The sequence below is a fragment of the Malus domestica genome, chromosome 02 (assembly GCF_042453785.1).
Source record: "Malus domestica chromosome 02, GDT2T_hap1".
Lineage (NCBI taxonomy): Eukaryota > Viridiplantae > Streptophyta > Magnoliopsida > Rosales > Rosaceae > Malus > Malus domestica.
In genome coordinates, this window is record NC_091662.1 from 23,310,340 (window position 1) to 23,331,424 (window position 21,085).

General features: G+C 37.1%; 1 protein-coding gene and 1 long non-coding RNA gene across 2 annotated transcripts; both read right to left on the reverse strand.

Annotated features, from left to right (window-relative positions):
- Positions 1-7,828: 7,828 nt before the first annotated feature.
- Positions 7,829-9,575, reverse strand: LOC139190505 (uncharacterized). The gene is made up of 2 exons (XR_011574769.1): positions 8,933-9,575; positions 7,829-8,802 (listed from the first exon to the last, which is right to left on the reverse strand). It is a non-coding gene; the product is annotated as an uncharacterized lncRNA (long non-coding RNA).
- Positions 9,576-10,448: 873 nt separating this feature from the next.
- Positions 10,449-10,955, reverse strand: LOC114822942 (uncharacterized). The gene has a single exon (XM_029098130.2). The coding sequence runs from the start codon at positions 10,953-10,955 to the stop codon at positions 10,449-10,451; it is 507 nt and encodes a 168-aa protein (XP_028953963.2).
- Between the last annotated feature and the right edge of the window lie 10,130 nt (positions 10,956-21,085).

The window sequence follows — 21,085 nt, forward strand, 5'->3', positions numbered from 1 at the left end:
TTTGAACATGTCTCTCCTTTTCTCTCTAGGAGGCCGGCCCCCTTGGAGGGTGTAACTAGCCATACTACTACTCCAAGGTCACTCATTCCTTCTCCAATCTCTCCTTGGTGTGGAGACTTAGAGGTTCTCAATTTTGGGAACTTGGAGAAACCTTTTCATCCATCCAAATCCATAGATTTTAGATGCAAGGAATGAAGGCCCTCTCTTTGGGTGATTAGCCTTTGCTTATGCAAAGAGGAATCTACAAAGGTATAAATTTCAACTCACTTTGTTTTGAGTTGAGTTTTGGTTCACCAATCTACTAGGCTTTGAATTTCATGGGTAATGTTTTGTTTTAAGTGCATGCAAGCATGATTCTGCCTTTAATTGTTAATTGCATGCTATAGGTGTTATTCAAATGAACATGTTTTCACAAAATAATCCTTCAATTCCTTCCCCTTTGCCGTGCCTTTCTTCCACTTTGCATGTGGGTGTCTTTGCATGTGTTTTGTGGCAGAAATGTTGTGTAATGATGAGGGGTTGTTGCTGCATTTGTGTGAAGGATGATTCCAGCTCCTCTTTGCATGTGTGTGATGCCATGTTTCATCCTAGTTGTTACACTTGCACACACATCTGCCCAAAATGTCCATCCTCATGCATGCAATCCATTTCAGCCCAATTTTGATCCAAAATGCACCAAAATGCATTTTTCTTGCCAACGTTGTTGTTAAGACCTACAAACATACGAAAATGACTTTAAACACTAAAATAACTAAGGAAACACAACGTAAACTCACGAGAACAAGCCAATTAAGTCGCATAAATATGCTCCTATCATAACCATGATATACTGCTAGGTGTCACTCATGGTTTGTGGAAGCCCTAAATGTGTATAATCACTAAAGGGAGAATTGAAAGTAAGTTTCAATTCACAATCGATTTGAAATGGTTTTAATCGCCCACTGCCTCGCTAAAAGGAACCTAATGGATCGTACACCGTGTAAGGTAGAGATTGAAGAAACAACGGAGATGAGTAAGAATAATTAAATGGTTTAATTATTTATGGCAAGGATTAATTAATATGTTAATTAATGAAACGAATAAGTTCGTTAAAGACCTTGGGATAGTTTTGGGCCTCAAGGCCCAATGGGCTTCGAACGTCCAGCCCATTGACTTAAGTTGTATGACAACCTAATGACAAATAATTCACAAAGGCCTTAAAAGCCCAATCAAACCCTATGGCCGGCCATTTTGTTAAAGGAGTGGGTTTTGGACTTAATTACAAGTTTGCCACTCCAATGAATAAAGGTATAAATATGACTTTATAGCCAAAATTCATTTAGGGTTTTCTTTTGGGGAAAGGATGAGAACATAAGCTCTCCTTTCTCTCTAAAGTGGCCGGCCTCCTTGGAGGGTTTAGCTAGCAATCCTACTACTCCAAGGTCACTCATTTCTTCTCCAATCTAACCTTGGTGAAGAGACTTAGAGGTTCTCAATTTTGGGAACTTGGAGAACCATTTCATCCATCCAAATCCATAGATCTAAGATGCAAGGAATGAAGGCCCTCTCTTTGGGTGATTAGCCTTTGCTTATGCAAAGAGGAATCTACAAAGGTATAATTTCTCAACTAATAAATGTTGTTTTAAGTTGAGTCAAGGTTCACCAATCTACTAGGCTTTGAATTTCATGGTTAATGTTTTGTTTTTAAGTGCATACAAGCATGATTCCGCCTTTTAATTGCTAATTGCATGCTATAGATGTTGCTTAAATGAACATGTTTTTCACAAAATTTCCTTCAAGTCTTTTCTTCTTAACCATTCTACACATTCCCACAACAAAAACACAATTCCATGCACCTTCATTTCCCTTTCCTTGCCGTGACCTCCATCCAACCTAAACACATTCAGCAATTCCTCCATACAAACAAACCTTCAAACACTCACCAACACCTTGTGCCGTAGCAAAGGAAGGGAAGGAAAATGCTTGGACGTGCTTGCTGTCCAACTTGGATCGTTGGAGCGTTTAGGTGTTTTCTTTCTTTTGTTTCTAATGTTTAAATTCATTTCCTTTCATTTTGTTGTAAATATGAGTGGCTAAACCCCTCTTGGCTAGGGGTGATTTCAAAGCCATGATTATGTGTGCAATATAATTTGATAAATTCTAGTTATGAACTCTTGAATCGTGAATGCAATTGGCTTAACTATTTGATTGATAACTTATTTGTATTTGTTAATTAAGGGTCGACACTTAATTGGCATGCATAAATCCGTTGCTAGAATATAAGAAAGTTTCATATAATCGTTACAAACTTATATTCATAAGTAGGGGAGGTCGCTTATAAACGATCGCGTTAAGTTCAATTCCTAGCATGAGTGACATGATGTCATAGTTGCAAATGCTTTGTCAATGCTTATGATTTTCATTAAACGTAATGATCTTTGATTGTATCTCTATTATGATGTCATGTAGGGAACATTTGAAGAATGTTTTGGGTTGTCGAATGATTTCATCCAATCCAATAAAACAAGGAAAATCTGAGAGTTAACTAGTGATGTCACGGTTAATTTGGAGCATTGTCATTCATAATTCAATGAAGTAGTAACTGGAAATCAAGTTATTTGCATACATGTCATGTGTGGAGAAAAAACCTCTAGCTATCCCATCCATCATCTTATTTCTCAAATTTGTTTTACAATCTGTCTAGTTTTTCATACTTGTTTGTTTATTTCAACTTCGTCCAAAACTCAATCCCCCTCTACTTTAGTGTGTCTAATTAGTTAGAATCTGTTTTAATTTGTGTTTTTAAGTGTTTTGATTCAAGTAATAGTCAATTTTCGTCCAAAGTCATTCCTAGTGTCTAGTTTAAGTTTATTTGGTTGTTTTAAGCTGTTTTGAGTATTGTAAGTTTGCTTTGAGTCTTGTGAGTATTGTTAAGTGTTTTTAAGTTTAGTTTTATGTTTTTGAGTCAGTTTAGAGGTTATTAGCAAGCCCTACTAATCCCCGGTCCAGAACGATCCCTACTTATACTTGTACTACAATTGTCAAAAGAGGGTTAAATTTGTGTGTTAAGATAATTTTCGCATCAAGCCAACAACTCAGGTTTGCACCAAATGCAATTTTTTTTGTTTGGCTTAAATGTCAAAATGGTCCCTATGTTTTAGTCATATGGTCAATTTAGTCCTCGTGTTTTCAATTTGGCCAATTTGGTCATCGTATTTATCTCTAATAGCCAATTAAGGACATTATATCCAATCTCTTTTAAATTATTCATAAACTATTACAAACTTATTCATATTTGATTTAAAATATTTAAAAATAAATAAAATTATCTATTTTTATAATAGGTTATAATACATTTATAAATATTTTAACAAAAATTGGATAGAATGTCCTTAATTGGCTAGCAGACATAAACACGAGGACAAAATTGGCTAAATTAAAAACACGGGACAAAATTGGTTAAATGATTATAACACAAAGGCCATTTTGACATTTGAGCCTTTTCCGACACACCGTGACCTAAATCAGGACATGCTGGTCGTTGCATAAGAGTGGTATAACCATGTACACAATGCAGAAGCCAAATTGATATAGAGAAATATGAGTAATAAAAACCAACTACTAGCAGTAATGGATAAGATAAGTGCTAGTGTGAGATTAAGTGTGAAATACACAATCAGAGCATAAATAGCCTAAGTGCAATTCGACTAGACAAGTAATAATTATACACACCCAAAGGGGATCCTGCATTTATGATGTTCTGTCAGAACCACCGTCTAAATTCCTATGAGTCACCAAAGCACTTCTACCTAAAACCTGGAGGGGCACAAAATAGAAACTGTGAGTAGGCAAAAACAAAGCCTTTTAAAATCATTTCGTTTATCAAAAGCGCTAACGCCTCGCTGTAAAACCTGTATAATTTCCCAGAAAATAATATATGCTATAATAGAAATCATGCACAGGATGAAAATCCATAGAAATATACCATGCCCAAGTATCTCAATGAAATGCCATAAGCAATCCAGTTAAAATATATTAATGCTAGATATCATATTAGCCGGATCCACCTAACGTTACCTGCACGGTTGAGTATATAGCTCATAACCAATCTCAATCATATCCTGCACATGAGTCGGAACCACCTAAAGTGGTCTATACGACAAGACTAGTTGTAAAATAAATATGCTCTAGTGCTACGATCATGTGAAGGCTGTGCGAATGATCGCGGGTCACCTACGAGTCGAAACCACCTAAAGTGTTCTGTACGACAAGCCTGTGCACCTAACTTGGATCCAAGGAGAGCATATGGTGTGGTAGGTGAATATCACGTGAAGGACTATGCCCTAACTCTGGGCGGGAGCACTAACACTGGGGTGCAGGTTTATGAGCTCTCAATGCATCACATCATAACTCGCATAACTAAAGCAATCTCGTATCTTTAATTTATGAACTTACTTGACATTTACCTGTGCGTCCGCAGCACCAATCATAAATATATGCAACTACTAATGCTAAATAAAATAGGCATATACTCTGCATGGCATTTCAAAACGTATAATCATTCAAATTCATTTTCTGGAAAAATCTCAAGTATATAGGTATATATGGAAAACCAAAAGCCCACTCATTGGTATGTCGAAAGGTCGTAGCCCCCGAGCCTCGATTGATGGCGCTCATCCTTAGGATAGGTCTCACCTATATGCGAAATAACTAAATAAACGTTATTAAAGCACATACAAATTGCTTAAATGGGGTATTTGAATATACAACCATGACCTACTCAACCTCAGAAATATCCCCATATTTTTAGAAAAATTTTCCAAGCACCCACGCACCCTCATGCACCGACCAAGGCACGGCCAGACGCTCCCCCATGCGCGGCCAACCATGACGGAAACTTAACTGCCGTTTAGAATGTTTCGTTAAAACCCTGACAGAAATTAACGGCATTACCTAACGTTGTTAGAATATTCCGTCAAACTTGACAGAATATTCTTCTTCGTCTTCCTTGGTTCGCCGGAGACCATCGCCGGCGCTGCTGGGATCGTCGGTTTTTGGAAAAACATTAAAACTTCATATCTTCTTCATTTCTTAACCAAAATTCATGAAATTTGTCTCAAAATGAAGCTTAGAGTGAGTAGAACACATTCTTACCACTTTCAAGCCTTGAAATCCACGGGATCTCGTCGGAGAAACCTCGATAATCCAGTAAAAATTGAAACTCGTCAAACTTAATTTCCCGACGTCCAAAACACTCCAACTTTCTTCCCCGAGCTTCGTGAAGATGTCCTAAAGATTCATAGAACCTTAAAACTCGTTGAAAAGTCCACAATTAGGACTGCCTGAACAGTGCTCAAATCTGGGATTTCTGGGTTTTTGGGTTTTTGAAGAATTCACGTCTAACCACCACCACCACCATTCGACTTCTAAGCTTGCAAGGAGTCCAAAAATACCATTCATGACCTTGATCCGTGTTGTTGTAAGGGTTTTAAGGGTTGTCCATACAAGTTGTACGGAAATGGCAATGAAATCCGAGAGAGGGAGGAGAGAGAGAGTACACGGGAGTGGTGTGTGTGTGTGAGGATGTGGTCCAGCTTGTCACCAACCAAAACCAACAAAAGCCTAACTTCTAATTGAGTCCAAAACTTAGGAACTTAACATGTTGGTCCACTTCCAAAAGCATGTCACACACAACACATCTCAACGTCCAAGGGCAAAATAGACATTTCACATTGTAGATAAAATAATTCAAGACGGGCTGTGACAACCTACACCCTTAAGAAAATTTCGTCCCTGAAATTTCCATACGATAATTACAATCCACTAATAATCATAAAACAACCTTGGGTACATATCTTTCATCCGGTCCTCTGTCTCCCAGGTGGCTTCTTCTACCAAGTGATTTCTCCATAAAACCTTCACTAGGCGCACCGTCTTATTTCTCAGAACTTTATCTTTCCAATCCAAAATAGTTTTTGGCTCCTCATCATAAGGCAAGTCTGGATTAATTTCCAATGGTTGAGGAGGTATCACATGCGAAGGATCAAAAATATAATGACGAAGCATAGAGACATGAAAAACATCGTGCACTTTTGATAACTCTGGAGGCAACTCGAGTCTGTAAGCAACCTCACCGACTCGCTCGGTGATCATATAAGGTCCAATGTACCTAGGTACTTAGCTTACCTTGCTTCCCAAACCGTACCACACCTTACCACGGTGATAGCTTCAGAAACACCTAATCACCTACATTATACACCCGATCAGTGGCATGTCTGTCTGCTAGACTCTACTGTTGATCCTGGGCTGTTTTCAGGTTAGACCTAATCACTTGAACATTCTGCGTAGTCTCATCCATGATCTCAGGGCCCACCAAAACTTTTTCACTAACCTCTGACCAACATAAGGGTGTACGACAAGATTTACCATAAAAAGCCTCGAAAGATGACATAACAATACTTGAATGAAAGCTGTTGTTGAAGGCAAATTTCATTAAATCCAACTGCTTATGCCAAGCGTCACCAAACTGCAATACTGAATATCTCAACATATCTTCCAACGTCTAAATAGTCATCTCTGATTGTCAATCTGTTTGAGGATGATATGATGTACTATAAAGTAATCTCGAACCAAAAGCTTCCTGGAATGCTATCCAGAACTTAGAAGTGAATCTAGGATCTCGATATAAGATAATACTAACTGGAATCCCATGGTACTTCACGATCTTCGATATAAATAATTCAGCTAATCGGCTTAAAGGATATTTCTCCCTCACAGGAATAAAATGTGTTGACTTAGTAAGCCGATCAACTATCACCCAAATGCCATCATAACCATTCTGTGTATGAGGAAGCTTGTACACAAAATCCATAGTAATATTTTCCCATTTCCACTGTGGAACGGGAAGTGGCTGCATCAATCCAAAAAGCTTCTTTCTTTCTGCTTTGACTTGCTGACAGATAACACACCTACTCACATATTGATGTGAAAATTATCTTAACACACAAATTTAACCCTCTTTTGACAATTGTAGTACAAGTATAAGTAGGGATCGTTCTGGATCGGGGATTAGGAGGGCTTGCTAATAACCTCTAAACTGACTCAAAAACATAAAACTAAACTTAAAAACACTTAACAAGACTCACAAGACTCAAAGCAAACTTAAAATACTCAAAACAACTTAAAACAACCAAATAAACTTAAACCAGACACTAGGAATGACTTTGGACGAAAATTGACTTTTACTTGAACCAAAACACTTAAAAACACAAACTAAAACAGATTTGAAACACTTTGAAACAAAAAAACTAAAAGGGGGGTTCTGATTTGGATGAAGTTGAAACAAACAAACAAGTATGAAAAACTAGACAGATTGTAAAACGAATGTGAGAAATAAGATGATGGATAGGATAGCTAGAGGCTTTTTCTCCACACATGACATGTATGCAAATAACTCGATTTCCAGTTACTACTTCATTGAATTATGAATGACAATGCTCCAAATTAACCGTGACATCACTAGTTAACTCTCAGATTTTCCTTGTTTTATTGGATTGGATGACATCATTCGACAACCCAAAACATTCTTCTAAAGTTCTCTACATGACATCATAATAGAGATACAATCAAAGATCATTATGTTTAATGAAAATCATAAGCATTGACAAAGCACTTGCAACTATGGCATCATGTCACTCATGCTAAGAATTGAACTTAACACGATCGTTTATAAGCGACCTTCACTACATGTGAATATAAGTTTGTAACGATGTGAAACTTCCTTGTATTCTAGCAACAGATTTATGCATGCCAATTAAGTGTCAACCCTTAATTAACAAATACAAATAAGTTATCAATCAAATAGTTAAGCCAATTGCATTTACGATTCAAGAGTTCATAACTGGAGTTTATCAAATTATATTGCACACATAATCATGGCTTTGAAATCACCCCTAGCCAAGAGGGGTTTAACCATTCATATTTACAACAAAATGAAAGGAAATGAATTTAAACATTAGAAACAAAAGAAAGAAAACACCTAAATGCTCCAACGATCCAAGTTGGACAGCAAGCACATCCAAGCACTTTCCTTCCCTTCCTTTGCTACAACACAAGGTGTTGGTGAGTGTTTGAAGGTTTGTTTGTATGGAGGAATGGATGTGAAGATGAATGGATGTGTTTGGATGAAGGTTGTGTTGAAATGGAAGTGAACGATCTAACCAAGTATGAATTAAATTTATGTTACACACACTTCCTTTTATAGAGGAAGTGCATGGCAATGGAGGGGAACATGGAATGGTGTAGCAATTAAGTGCAATGATTCAATGTAATGATGCATGAAATCTGAAATGATGGAGGGAACAAGGAATGGTGTAGCAATTGAGTGCAATGATTCAATGTAATGATGCATGAATCTGAAATGATAGAGTGAACAAGGAATTGTGTAGCAATTGAGTGCAATGAGTGGTGTTTGAAATGATTCAAAGGTGAAAGTGAAGTGATGATGCAAAGCATGGGGGTAAAATAGAGTGGTGTTACAGCTAGGGAACATGAATGATTGTGCACATGGTAGAGAAAGGAAAGGGAGGTGGAATGGTGGTGCACGGCAATGATGGAAAGGTGAATGGTGGAGTGACACCCCTTTGTGGCTAAGCTCTTTGTCTTTTTTACATTAATTCTTCTTTCTCTTTAACACATTCCTAGCCTATTTAGTCTTCAATTTCGTCCATCCACCTTGCTCCATGCATGTGCTATTCATTCCAAGCCCAAAATTACTCCAAAATGCACCAAAAAGCATCTTATTGCTTCATAAGGCCTATGGACCTACAAACACACGAAAATAGCTTAAAATACATAATTAACTAAGAAATAACAACATAAATGCATGAGAACAAGCTAACTCAGTCGCATAAATATGCTTCTATCACATATTCAACAATTTCTCGTTTTATACCTGGCCAAGAATAAAATGGTCGAATGGTATGATACATTTTTGTACCTCCTGGATACATAGCATAAGCTTAAATATGTGCTTCATAAAGAATTGCTTTCTTTAATTCCATATTATTCGGCATATACATCCTACTCTCCTGCATAAGCATGCCATTAGTTTCTCGAATTCTGAAGTTTTTCTTCTTTCCCTGATTCCTTGCTTGAATTATTTCCTAGGTCTCTTCATCATCCATCTGGGCCTTAAGTACATGATCAATTAAAATTGGCTTAACTTGAAAATTTGCAAGTAGGGCTTTCTCTCGATCTTCCACTCTTAACTTCACTTCAGTGGACCTTAAATCCACAAGAAGAGGAACATGGCAAACATAAATGGCATTAAGTCTAATTGGAGTTTTCCTAATAAATGCATCAGCCACTACATTCGCATGACCAGGGTGATACTCAATCGTGCAATCATAATCACTAAGCAACTCAATCCACCTCCGCTACCGAAGATTAAGATCCCTCTGAGTAAAAAGATACTGAAGACTGTTATGATCTGTGAAGATCTTACATTTCTCACCATAGAGATAATGTCTCCAAATCTTCAAAGCAAAGATGATAACTGTTAACTCCAGATCATAAGTAGGATAATTCATCTCATGAGGCTTTAATCGTCATGAAGCATAAGCACTCACCCTTACCATGTTGCATTAACACACAACCTAGGCCATTCAAGGAAGCATCACTGTAGACCTCAAAATTACCACTATGATCTGGGAGTGCCAGAACAAGTGCATGAGTGAGATAATACTTTAAATGTTGAAAATTTTGCTCACAATTATCATCCCACTCAAACTTAACTTCTTTTCTAGTCAACCTCGTTAATGGCAAAGCAATGACTGAAAAATCCTTAACAAACCGTCTATAATAGCTTGCTAGGCCAAGAAAACTCCGTACCTCAGTGACGGTTCGAGGTTGTTCCTAATTCTCCACTACTGCCACTTTTTGAGAATCCACTTGAATACCTTGAGCAGAAATGACATGTCCCAAAATTGCCATTTGACTCAACCAAAATTGACATTTGCTAAACTTAGCATACAACTGATGTTCTCTTAATTTCTTCAACACCTAAGTAAGATGTTGAACATGTTCTCCTTAGACTTAGAGTATACCAAAATTTCATCAATAAAAACAATGACAAACTTGTTTATATATGGTTGGAATACTTGATTCATCAAATCTATGAAAGCTGCTGGTGCATTTGTTAATCCGAATGACATCACAAGAAACTCATAATGACCATAACGAGTCTTGAAAGCAGTTTTAAGGACATCCTCACTGCTGATCTTCAATTGGTAATAACCAGACCTCAAATCAATCTTAGAAAACACACAGGCACCTCGAAGCTGATCAAACAAATCATCTATACGTGCCAACGGATAACGGTTTTTAATTGTTACCCGATTTAATTGCCTATAATCAATACATAGCCTCAAAGTCCCGCCTTTCTTCCATACAAACAAAACTGGAGCTCCTTAGGGTGAAGTACTAGGCTGGATAAAACCTTTATCGACTAATTCCTGCAATTGGACTTTCAATTCCCTCAATTTAGCAGGAGCCATTCTATATGGAGTCAAAGATATAGGATCCGTACCTGGAAACAAATCAATGGTGAACTCCACATCACGATCTGGCGACAATCCAGGTAAATCATCAAGAAATACATCAGGAAAATGCCTGACTACTCGAACATCCTCCACACTACTAAAAGCAACATCATTCAGCACTACATGAGCTAAATATCCCTGGCAACCTTTCGATAACAACCTTTTTGCTCTTACAACATAAATAATACCGTGCCTCACCCCACTATGTTCACCCACAAAAGTAACTTTAGGTAATCCAGGACGATGGAAAGCAACTATTTTCCCGTAGCAATCTATCTTGGCACGATTATAATGCAACCAATCTGTGCCTAAGATTACATCAAAGTCAAAAATATCTAATGGAATAAGATTAGCTGGCATAACCACTGTAGACATTGAAATTTCAATGAAATAAATATTGACAATTGTATTAAAATTACAACCTCCATTCATTTCACCTACATCATACATTCATTTCATATACATCATACACTCACCTTACCTACAATATCCACTCAATTCATGTTGGAAATATGCCCTGAAAGTCAATCTTTGGAAGAAACCTTTCAGGACAAATGAATCGATGTATAGATGACTCTTATACATCAAATGGCAAAGATACTAATTAGGACTATCTCAATTAACGATATATGTCCTAAATAATGAATCCATGGACAATGGATCGATTGAAGAAGTAATCTAATGATGTTAGACTACAGAGACCTTATTCACATAACCATTATGTCCAAAAGGTTCTTGGTCATTGGATTGTCGAAGGGAAACTGATAATGCTTAGACCAGTACATACTGTGTCCGCTTCAAATGGAAGAATGGAAAGTCTCATCCCATTTGTGTAGTGACACTAAGACAAGTATGTAGGTGCTCATTTAGGGAATGAGTTCACTGAACACAATCGAACGAGAGTACTTGCATGGAGGTCTACTCACATGTCAAGCAAGTAACACTAATGGTTGGAATAATGTAAGTAGTCCTTTGACCTGAGGCATCGTCGTTGTCTTGTGGCTAAGTACTTAATCTTTGATTATGTCAAAGTCACCCCATTCGTGGGTGTCCACGGCATAATTGGGGTTAAGCCACTTAGTCATGAAGGCAAGTGAATGCGCAACAAGGAATCTCTAATCCTCGATAAGAGAGGAAGAATACTCTAAGATATGATTCGGGAACCTTCGGCCGAAGTATCGAGCGTACTAAAGGAAAGCGTTCCTATACGACTCAATAGAATCATATAAGAAGGAATAATCACATTAGGGGTTTGACATAATATATCCATACCCTAGTAATGTGATTGAGAGTATTGTTTTAGAGAAGGATCGAATTACATTGTAATTCCAACTGAATAGGTTCTCCGAACAACTTCTACATTAGCTTGGGTAGCTATGACATATGGTTAGATGTCACTCATAGCTTGTGAGTTCTTCTAGATGATTAAATGTAGTCATCAAAGAAGAAAGGTGAATTAAAAGGAAGTTTTAATTCACTAAGTGATTGGATTAAATATAATCAATTGGATTGATGTCAATCACCTCACTGCCTTGCTAATTAGAACCTAAAATGATTGTACACCGATACACTCTAGTAGTGAGTAATTAATGGATGATGGAAATAATTAATTGGATTAATTAAGTGTTGTGATTAATTTAGAAAGTCTAAAGAAATCATAAAAGCGATAAAAGATCGTTTTGGGCTTAAAGAAACGTTCGGGTTTAATTGGGTCCATTGGGCTTTTATTCAAGCATTGGATGACTAGAAATAAATAAAAGCCCAAAGCCCAAACCAACACAAAGGGGCCGGCCATTTAAAGTGGAGAGGGAGAGATATTAAGTCAATTTGTTGACTAGGTTTCTTTTTGTCTATATAAGGAACTTTGTAGAGATTTATTCCTTAGGGTTTTTGTGTGTTTTAAAACAACAAAGAGGCAAAAGAAACATCTCTCTAAAAACACCAAAGGCCGGCCACCTTGAGGGTGATTTAGCTAACAATCTTTCACCCTTTTGGTTATTCCTCCATCCATCTCACTACACTAGTGGGTGTGGATATTTAGAGGTCTTCTCCTTTGGAGACTAAAGGAGAACCTTGGAGCACTCCTACTAACAAAGTGGAGGAGGCAAGGAGGGAGGCTAGGCTCAAGGCCTTCAAGGAGCAAAGGGCTTGGAGGTGGTCCATCCTTGGTCTAAAATCAAGATCAAGAGGTATAGATCTATACCTTCACTTAGTTCTTAAATTGAATGTTTTAGATGCATTATATATAAACCTATGAACCTTGAAGGGGATTTGCATGACTATAGCTTTGATATTATTTGATAACATGCTTCCATTGCTTATGTATATAAATTTTGAATTGTATATGCATGCTAGTCATTTCGAAATCCCATGTGTTAAACTCATAGTTTTCCCTTCAAGTGGTATCAGAGCCAAAGGTTTATGTATAATGTGTCCTTTTGGATTTTATGCATATGGGTATTAATATTATGTATGACATAATTATTGCTTCATTCAAAATATGTTTATCTTTTGTTTTTCAATAGTTGAAAAATGTTAGTCAATAGTTGAGAAAGATATGTATGCAAAAGATGTTTTGTATGCATGAATGAAAATTGAGTTTTGAACTAGTTTGACATATTATTTCTTCATTTAAAGTATGTTTATCTTTTGTTTTTCAATGGTTGAAAAATATAAATCAAGAGTTGAAAAAGATATGCATGTAAAAAGGTGTTTTGGATGCATGAATGAAGAGTAAGTTATGAACAAAATTTGGGGTTTTGTTCCTTGTGGTAGGCACGGCATTAAGGGGGTTTTTTGGGCATGTGTTTGTGTTTTGTTGTAAGACACTCACACATCATTTTAAAGCTAGAAAGTAGAACCCTTGTCACTTTAGTTTTTGGGTTTGAAAAATCACCAAGAATACACAAATCTTGAAAATATGTTCATGGTTTTGTTCTTGGTGTTCATGGTTTGTTTTTGGTGAAAATGGTTTTATTTGGTTTTCATAAATTGTTTTATAATTTTGGATGATATACTTATCATCCATAGCCTTCCCAAAAATTTATTAAATCCTAGACTTGACTAGGAAATTTCCATCAATCCTTTTCACCTAAGTTTTAATGCCAAAACCAACTGACAAGCAAATTTGGATTTTTTCTACTTTGCATTGAATTAAAGCAAGATGGGTGAAACTTCCCATCTCCCCTTAATGTGGCCGGCCACCCTAGTGGATTTATCCACTTGGGGGGTTTTTTGTAATTTGGAAAAAGATATTTTATACTTTTGAGTATTTATGGTTTGACCCCTAACTTTTTCTTATTTGCATTTAGGCCCCTACTAACTAGAAAGTTAAAATATTTGATTTTAATTTTGTTAGTTGTTTAAACTCATAATACTATTATGCCCATATGCACTAAATCTAAATGTTCATGTTGCATTCCATTTTGATTATTTAATGTGATTAAGTAGTTAGAAAAGGGTGACTATGGACTTATGCCTTAAACGATAATTGAGCTATGAGATCAGGCGCTAAAATCAAATTGTTTGAACCTTGGGAATGTGTTTTAATTACAGTTTTTATTGGACCTTGTCACGTTTGACATTAATCTATCTCTCCCTCTTAGTATGTGTAATTTGTAGGAATTTGTACAAATCGGTTTGTAATTCTTATTATTTCTTAATCTCTTTTAGTTAGTTGATTCCCTCTAGTGCTAGACTAGAGTTTCTTTAACTATTGGTAAGGAGACATAACTAAAAGAGGGTTTTGACATGATATTAAAGATTAAATGGGTCCAATGCCCTTATTAGCAATGAATGATTGTCTTTCATTTCTAATGGCTCAATGAAAATGTTTTAATTGGATTGAAAAGCACGTAATTAAATTGACACAACCTCCCCGAGTTTATATTCAACAATGTTGGCTCGTTGTTGCAATAACCTAATAAGTCCATGGTCATCCAAGAGCCTAAGATAACTATAAAGTCCAATTTCAAAGGAATGCAAAAACCTTAGTAGTAGTAGTTACTTCCAATATTTGAAAAAATTCGTTTTTGATATTGATTTGTTTTTCTTAAAACAAATAGTGGGAGTATCATACGCTACTAAACTATAATGAATACAATTAGTAGTTATATATATCTCCAATATTTTGAAAAATGTTTTGATATTGATTTGTTTTATGAAAACGAATAGTGGGGATATCATATGCTACTAATTTCATTAACTTTGGACTAGTAGTTGTAATAGGACATTATTTATTTGAATGTGATTAAATAAATAAAATAGATGAGACCTTAAAATCCCTCAACCAACATACAATATTAAGTTGAAAGTGTAAGAGTGCTTTGAACACTTTTTGGTGGCCTTCCACCGTGGTAGGCTCCAATCGTTTATGACTTGTACACCGCCTTCACCCTATCATGGGGGAGTGCAAAGTGCATGCTTATATGCAGGAGGAGTTTATTTAAAACATTTGATGAGGTTAAGGTAGGCAACGAGTGTGGCCAACATCGTATCATCGTGAGGTCATGCTTGAACCCCTATCTAAACCGGCATGGTGGGAAAGAACTTAACTAAGAGAAATGATGCCAACATCGTATCATCGTGAAGCATTGTTCTCTAGAGGCCAAAAAGATAGGTAATCACAAGAGGTTATTGTGAATGGGTAATTGTACCCTCTCATTATTATTTTTGCTAGCCAACATCGTATCATCGTGAGGTGGGTTTGGTAATAGTGAGCCTCCCATAACCCGCTAGGAGCTTTCTTTGAAAACTCCTGGATTTCATCTTGAGGGATATGGAATTTGCCAAAAATGGTGGGTGGTGTCATTCGGTTTAAAGACCCGAATCGTTTGACTTAATCGACAATCAAACTATTTATTTTATTGTTTATGTATTTAGATATGGTTGGAAGCACACTCGCGAAAATACTCGACAAACATTGCCTAGAGGGGCACAATTTCCCATCGTGGTATCGTAATGTCAAGATTCTCCTAACATTGGAGAAGATTGTTTACGTACTAGACAAGGCTCCACCTCACATACCTCTCAGCCCTGAGGCTACTGAGGATGAACATGCTAAGTTTGACAAGCACGTTGAGGAAGACACACAAGCCAAGTGCTATCGTTGGCTTCCATGAATGAGGAGCTACAGAGACAGCACGAGGGCATGGACAGTGCATCTTCCATAATACTCCATCTTACGGAGTTATATGGTGAAGGGACGCGCAACCGTCGCTTTAGCATTGTTTGTGAACTTGTGAAGACCAAGATGGTCAAAGGGGCTCTAGTACATCAACATGTACTGAAGATGATATGATTCATTGAACAATTGGAGAACCTTGGTACTCCACTTGACGGGGAATTGGCCCAGGACTTCGTATTGGCTTCTCTTTCTGATTCATTCGCGCAGTTCGTAATGAACTACAATATGAATAAGATGGATAGTACTCTCTCTGTGTTACTAAATATGTTAGTAACTGCCGAGAAGACTATGAAGAAAGAGAACGTTGTAGGGACTTCTGCAGTAGTCTACAACAAGCCATCCTCTTCCAAGGCCAAGCCGCAAGGCAAAGGCAAAGGGAAGGAGAAGAAGTCACCCACTCCTAAGCCGAAAGGAGGAGTGAGGAAAAAGAAGGCAAAGGAGCCCAAAGGGACTTGCCACCACTGTGGAAAGGAGGGGCATTGGAGGAGGAATTGCAGGTTATACCTTGCAAGTCTTAAGGACAAGCCACAAGGTATGGTTTATGTTCTTATCTTCAATTCTAATTGTTAGATCTTCTAAATATTTATATTTGATATAAAGAACTAATCACTTGTATAATTGTATATAGGTGGAGAAGCCAAGTAGAAGAGGAACAAGCAAGGAAAATGTGGTGAAGGGTTCGGCCACTATGTTTTTTGCGTACTAAAGGAAAACGTTCCTATACGACTCAATAGAATCATATAAGAAGGAATAATCACATTAGGGGTTTGACATAATATATCCATACCCTAGTAATGTGATTGAGAGTATTGTTTTAGAGAAGGATCGAATTACATTGTAATTCCAACTGAATAGGTTCTCCGAACAACTTCTACATTAGCTTGGGTAGCTATGACATATGGTTAGATGTCACTCATAGCTTGTGAGTTCTTCTAGATGATTAAATGTAGTCATCAAAGAAGAAAGGTGAATTAAAAGGAAGTTTTAATTCACTAAGTGATTGGATTAAATATAATCAATTGGATTGATGTCAATCACCTCACTGCCTTGCTAATTAGAACCTAAAATGATTGTACACCGATACACTCTTGTAGTGAGTAATTAATGGATGATGGAAATAATTAATTGGATTAATTAAGTGTTGTGATTAATTTAGAAAGTCTAAAGAAATCATAAAAGTGATAAAAGATCGTTTTGGGCTTAAAGAAACGTTCGGGTTTAATTGGGTCCATTGGGCTTTTATTCAAGCATTGGATGACTAGAAATAAATAAAAGCCCAAAGCCCAAACCAACACAAAGGGGCCGGCCATTTAAAGTGGAGAGGGAGAGATATTAAGTCAATTTGTTGACTAGGTTTCTTTTTGTCTATATAAGGAACTTTATAGAGATTTATTCCTTAGGGTTTTTGTGTGTTTTAAAACAACAAAGAGGCAAAAGAAACATCTCTCTAAAAACACCAAAGGCCGGCCACCTTGAGGGTGATTTAGCTAACAATCTTTCACCCTTTTGGTTATTCATTCCTCCATCCACCTCACTACACTAGTGGGTGTGGATATTTAGAGGTCTTCTCCTTTGGAGACTAAAGGAGAACCTTGGAGCACTCTTACTAACAAAGTGGAGGAGGCAAGGAGGGAGGCTAGGATCAAGGACTTCAAGGAGCAAAGGGCTTGGAGGTGGTCCATCCTTGGTCTAAAATCAAGATCAAGAGGTATAGATCTATACCTTCACTTAGTTCTTAAATTGAATGTTTTAGATGCATTATATATAAACCTATGAACCTTGAAGGGGATTTGCATGACTATAGCTTTGATATTATTTGATAACATGCTTCCGTTGCTTATGTATATAAATTTTGAATTGTATATGCATGCTAGTCATTTCGAAATCCTATGTGTTAAACTCATAGTTTTCCCTTCAATTCACCTACAACAATCCACCCAATCCACCTACTTACTTCACCAAACAAATGGATGGTGGTGATTCATTCTCAAAGCCTATAAATAGGCTTCTCCATCAAGCAATGGGAGGGGATTTTACATACATTGTCTCTACTCCCAAATTGGAAGAGAATTCACACCACACCAAAGCCTTGAAGCCTTGAAACTCTAAAGCTCTCAAGCAAATCCCGAAGAATCAAGAAAGCCCTCTTTGTCTTTGTCAAAATCCTCCTTCAAGATTAAGGGCCCTTCAAGATGAAGGCCCAACGGCCCTTGAAGAAACTTCCACTAATTCAAGAGCAAGCCCCGACGGCCCTTGAAGAAAGTGTTCATAATTCATTATCCATTCATCCTAAAGATCAAGCTCCGACGGCCCTTTGGATCAACAACATCAACAAATCTACCCATTACAAAGATAGAATTAGAGGCTAAATTTGTAGAAAAGATTGTAACCCCTAAATCATTAATACAAATATTATTTTGTACACGTGTTCTTGTCTCGTTCATCGCAGGAATTCCCGTGTTTACAACCACATCCTCTACCATCACTAGGCATCCTGGATATACACAATCAACATAACATCTCTCCCCTTTAGGCATAGCAAACTACCCTAAAGGTGTAGGATGAGGTTGTGTCACTTAAGCAAATGTATGAGAAATGACATAATGCGTAGCACCATAATCAATTAAAACTTTAGCAAAGTGACCAAGAATGCTTAACGTACCCATGATCAAGTCCGGATGATTATGAGCATCTTATAGAGATACGTTGCTAATACGTCCTTGGGCTTGTAGTCGTCCCCCATAACCTCTATTAACTTGATTACCTTACCCCTACACACCTCGCCCCTGACTTGGCTAACCAGATTGCCTTGAAGATCCTGCACTACTGGAAGTAATCTTTACCTGCTGGGGCTGTCCTTCCTGATACTACTAAGATCCACCAACTGGAATGGAAAGATACCACGTATACCCTTCAGGATACTAAGAATACCCATTCTGGTAATAAGGATCCTGCAAATACTGATATTGCCCTGAAGCATAAGGAGCGGCATCGCCCTGATAATGGTAAGCACCACTTCGACCCATATGACCATAACTACCAGACCTTGGAACTTGCTGGATCGGTGCCGGTGGTGGCATAGAAGGTTGTGGGGCCTCTGCTGACTCTGAGGACAATTTATAGCTCTATGTCCCATCTGCCCACAAGTAAAACATCCACTACTACCTCTGCTACACTCCCCAAAATGCCTATTATTACATCTGTGGCACAAATGAGCACTTCCTCTTCCAGCATCTCCCTGCCTCTGGAATATAGGACCTCTTGAAAATCGACCACCTCTCATCTGACCAGTGGCACTAAAACCTATGCTAGAAGAACTGGAACTAGTTCCACTTCTCTTAAAGCTCTGAGTCTTACAAGGTCCTTAAGAAAACTGACCTTTGCCTTTATCATACTTGCCTCTGATCCCATTCTTTTCTTTTTCATCTTCACTCTCATTGGGCATATTCTCTAAGTCTTTAATCCTCAACAAAATCTCATAAAACTCCTAGTAAGTAACACTGGGGGTCGAGGTTGCTATAGAACGCCATTTCTTTTTAGTACCTAACCTGAAACGACGGAGCATCTTAACCGGATTAACAGCAACCTCCAGATGATAGTGAGAGAAGTCAGTGAATCTCCTATAATACTCATTTGTCGTCATCTTCCCCTGCTTTAATTGAGTAAACTCTTGCTTTTTGCGATCAATATACTCAGGGGGAATAAACCTTTTATGAAACAATTGTTTAAACATTTCCCAGTCAGCTGCTTCTTCTGGTGACAATTGATAAAACTTCTGTCTCTACCAGGATACAGGCTCTAGACCCAGAAACCAGGTAGTCATCTTGACCCACCTATGAGAAGGAAAATTCCCCTGACTCTGCATTACACGGAAAGTCTTCTCAAGATGATTGATCAATTTCTCCGTTCCTTCATGTCCTTAATTCCCCAGAAAATGATTCAGCTTCAGATTATACACAGTCTTAAGAGGTGCCATTTGATGTGAAAATTAACTTAACACATAAATTAAACCTTCTTTTGACAATTGTAGTATATATATAAGTAGGGATCGTTCTAGACCGGGGATTAGGAGGGATTGATAATTGACTCTAAACTGACTCAAAGACACAAAAACAAATTAAAAACATTTGGATAGACTCAAAAGATTCAAAACAAGTTCACAAGACTCAAAATAAGCTAAAAACACTCCAAAACTGCCTAAAAACAGAAACTAGGCAGTTTCTGACACTAAACATAATTTTGGACGAAAATTGATTTTAACTTAACTCAAAACACTTAAAAACACAACTAGGATAGATTCTAACTAATTAGACACACCAAAGTAAAGGGGGATTTGGTTTTGGACGAAAATAAAGTAAAACTAAGCGGAAACTAAAACCAGGCATATTTGTACGAATTTGGGAAAAACTATGGATTATGGGCTAGCTACAGGGTTCTTCTCCACACATGACACACTTGCATACAAAACAATTTCCAGTTGCTTCTCAATAAACCATGAACCTCAATACCCCAAGTTAATTAGGTACACTTAAATTAACTATCAGATTTTCCTTTTATCATTGAATTGGATGGAAATAGCGCATCGCAATCAAATTATTCTTCAAAAGTTCCCTACATGAAAGCGCATAATAGAGATACAATCAAAGATCATTAAGTTTTATGAAAATCATAAGTATTGACAAGGCATTCGTAACTATGAAAGTGCATGATACTTATGCCAGGAATTTACTTAACATGATTGTGACTAGCAACCTCTACTACTTATGAATATAAGTTTGTAACGATTAGGTGAAACTCCCTTATATCCTAGTATCAGATTTATGCATGCAAATTAAGTGTGCACTCTCAACCCACATACACAAACAAGTTTTAATTCAAACAGATATGTAAATTGAATTCACAATTTATGGAATCACAACTGGATGTAATCAACTTATATTGCAAGTATAATCATGGTTTCGAAATTCCCCCTAGTTAAGAGGGGTTTAGTTCCTCATACTTACAAAACAAAGATTAATGAACTTAAACATTGAAAATAAAAGAAAGATTACACCTAAAACGTTCCAGCAACTCTAACTTGAATGGCAAGCACGTCCAAGGGCTCTCATTCTTCTTCTTTGCTGCGGCACAAGGTGTGGTTGATGGTTTTGAAGGAAATTTTGTGAAAAACATGTTCATTTAAGAAACATCTATAGCATGCAATTAACAATTAAAAGGCGGAATCATGCTTCTATGCACTTAAAAAAAAAACATTAACCATGAAATTCAAAGCCTAGTAGATTGGTGAACCTTGACTCAACTTAAAACAACATTTGTTAGT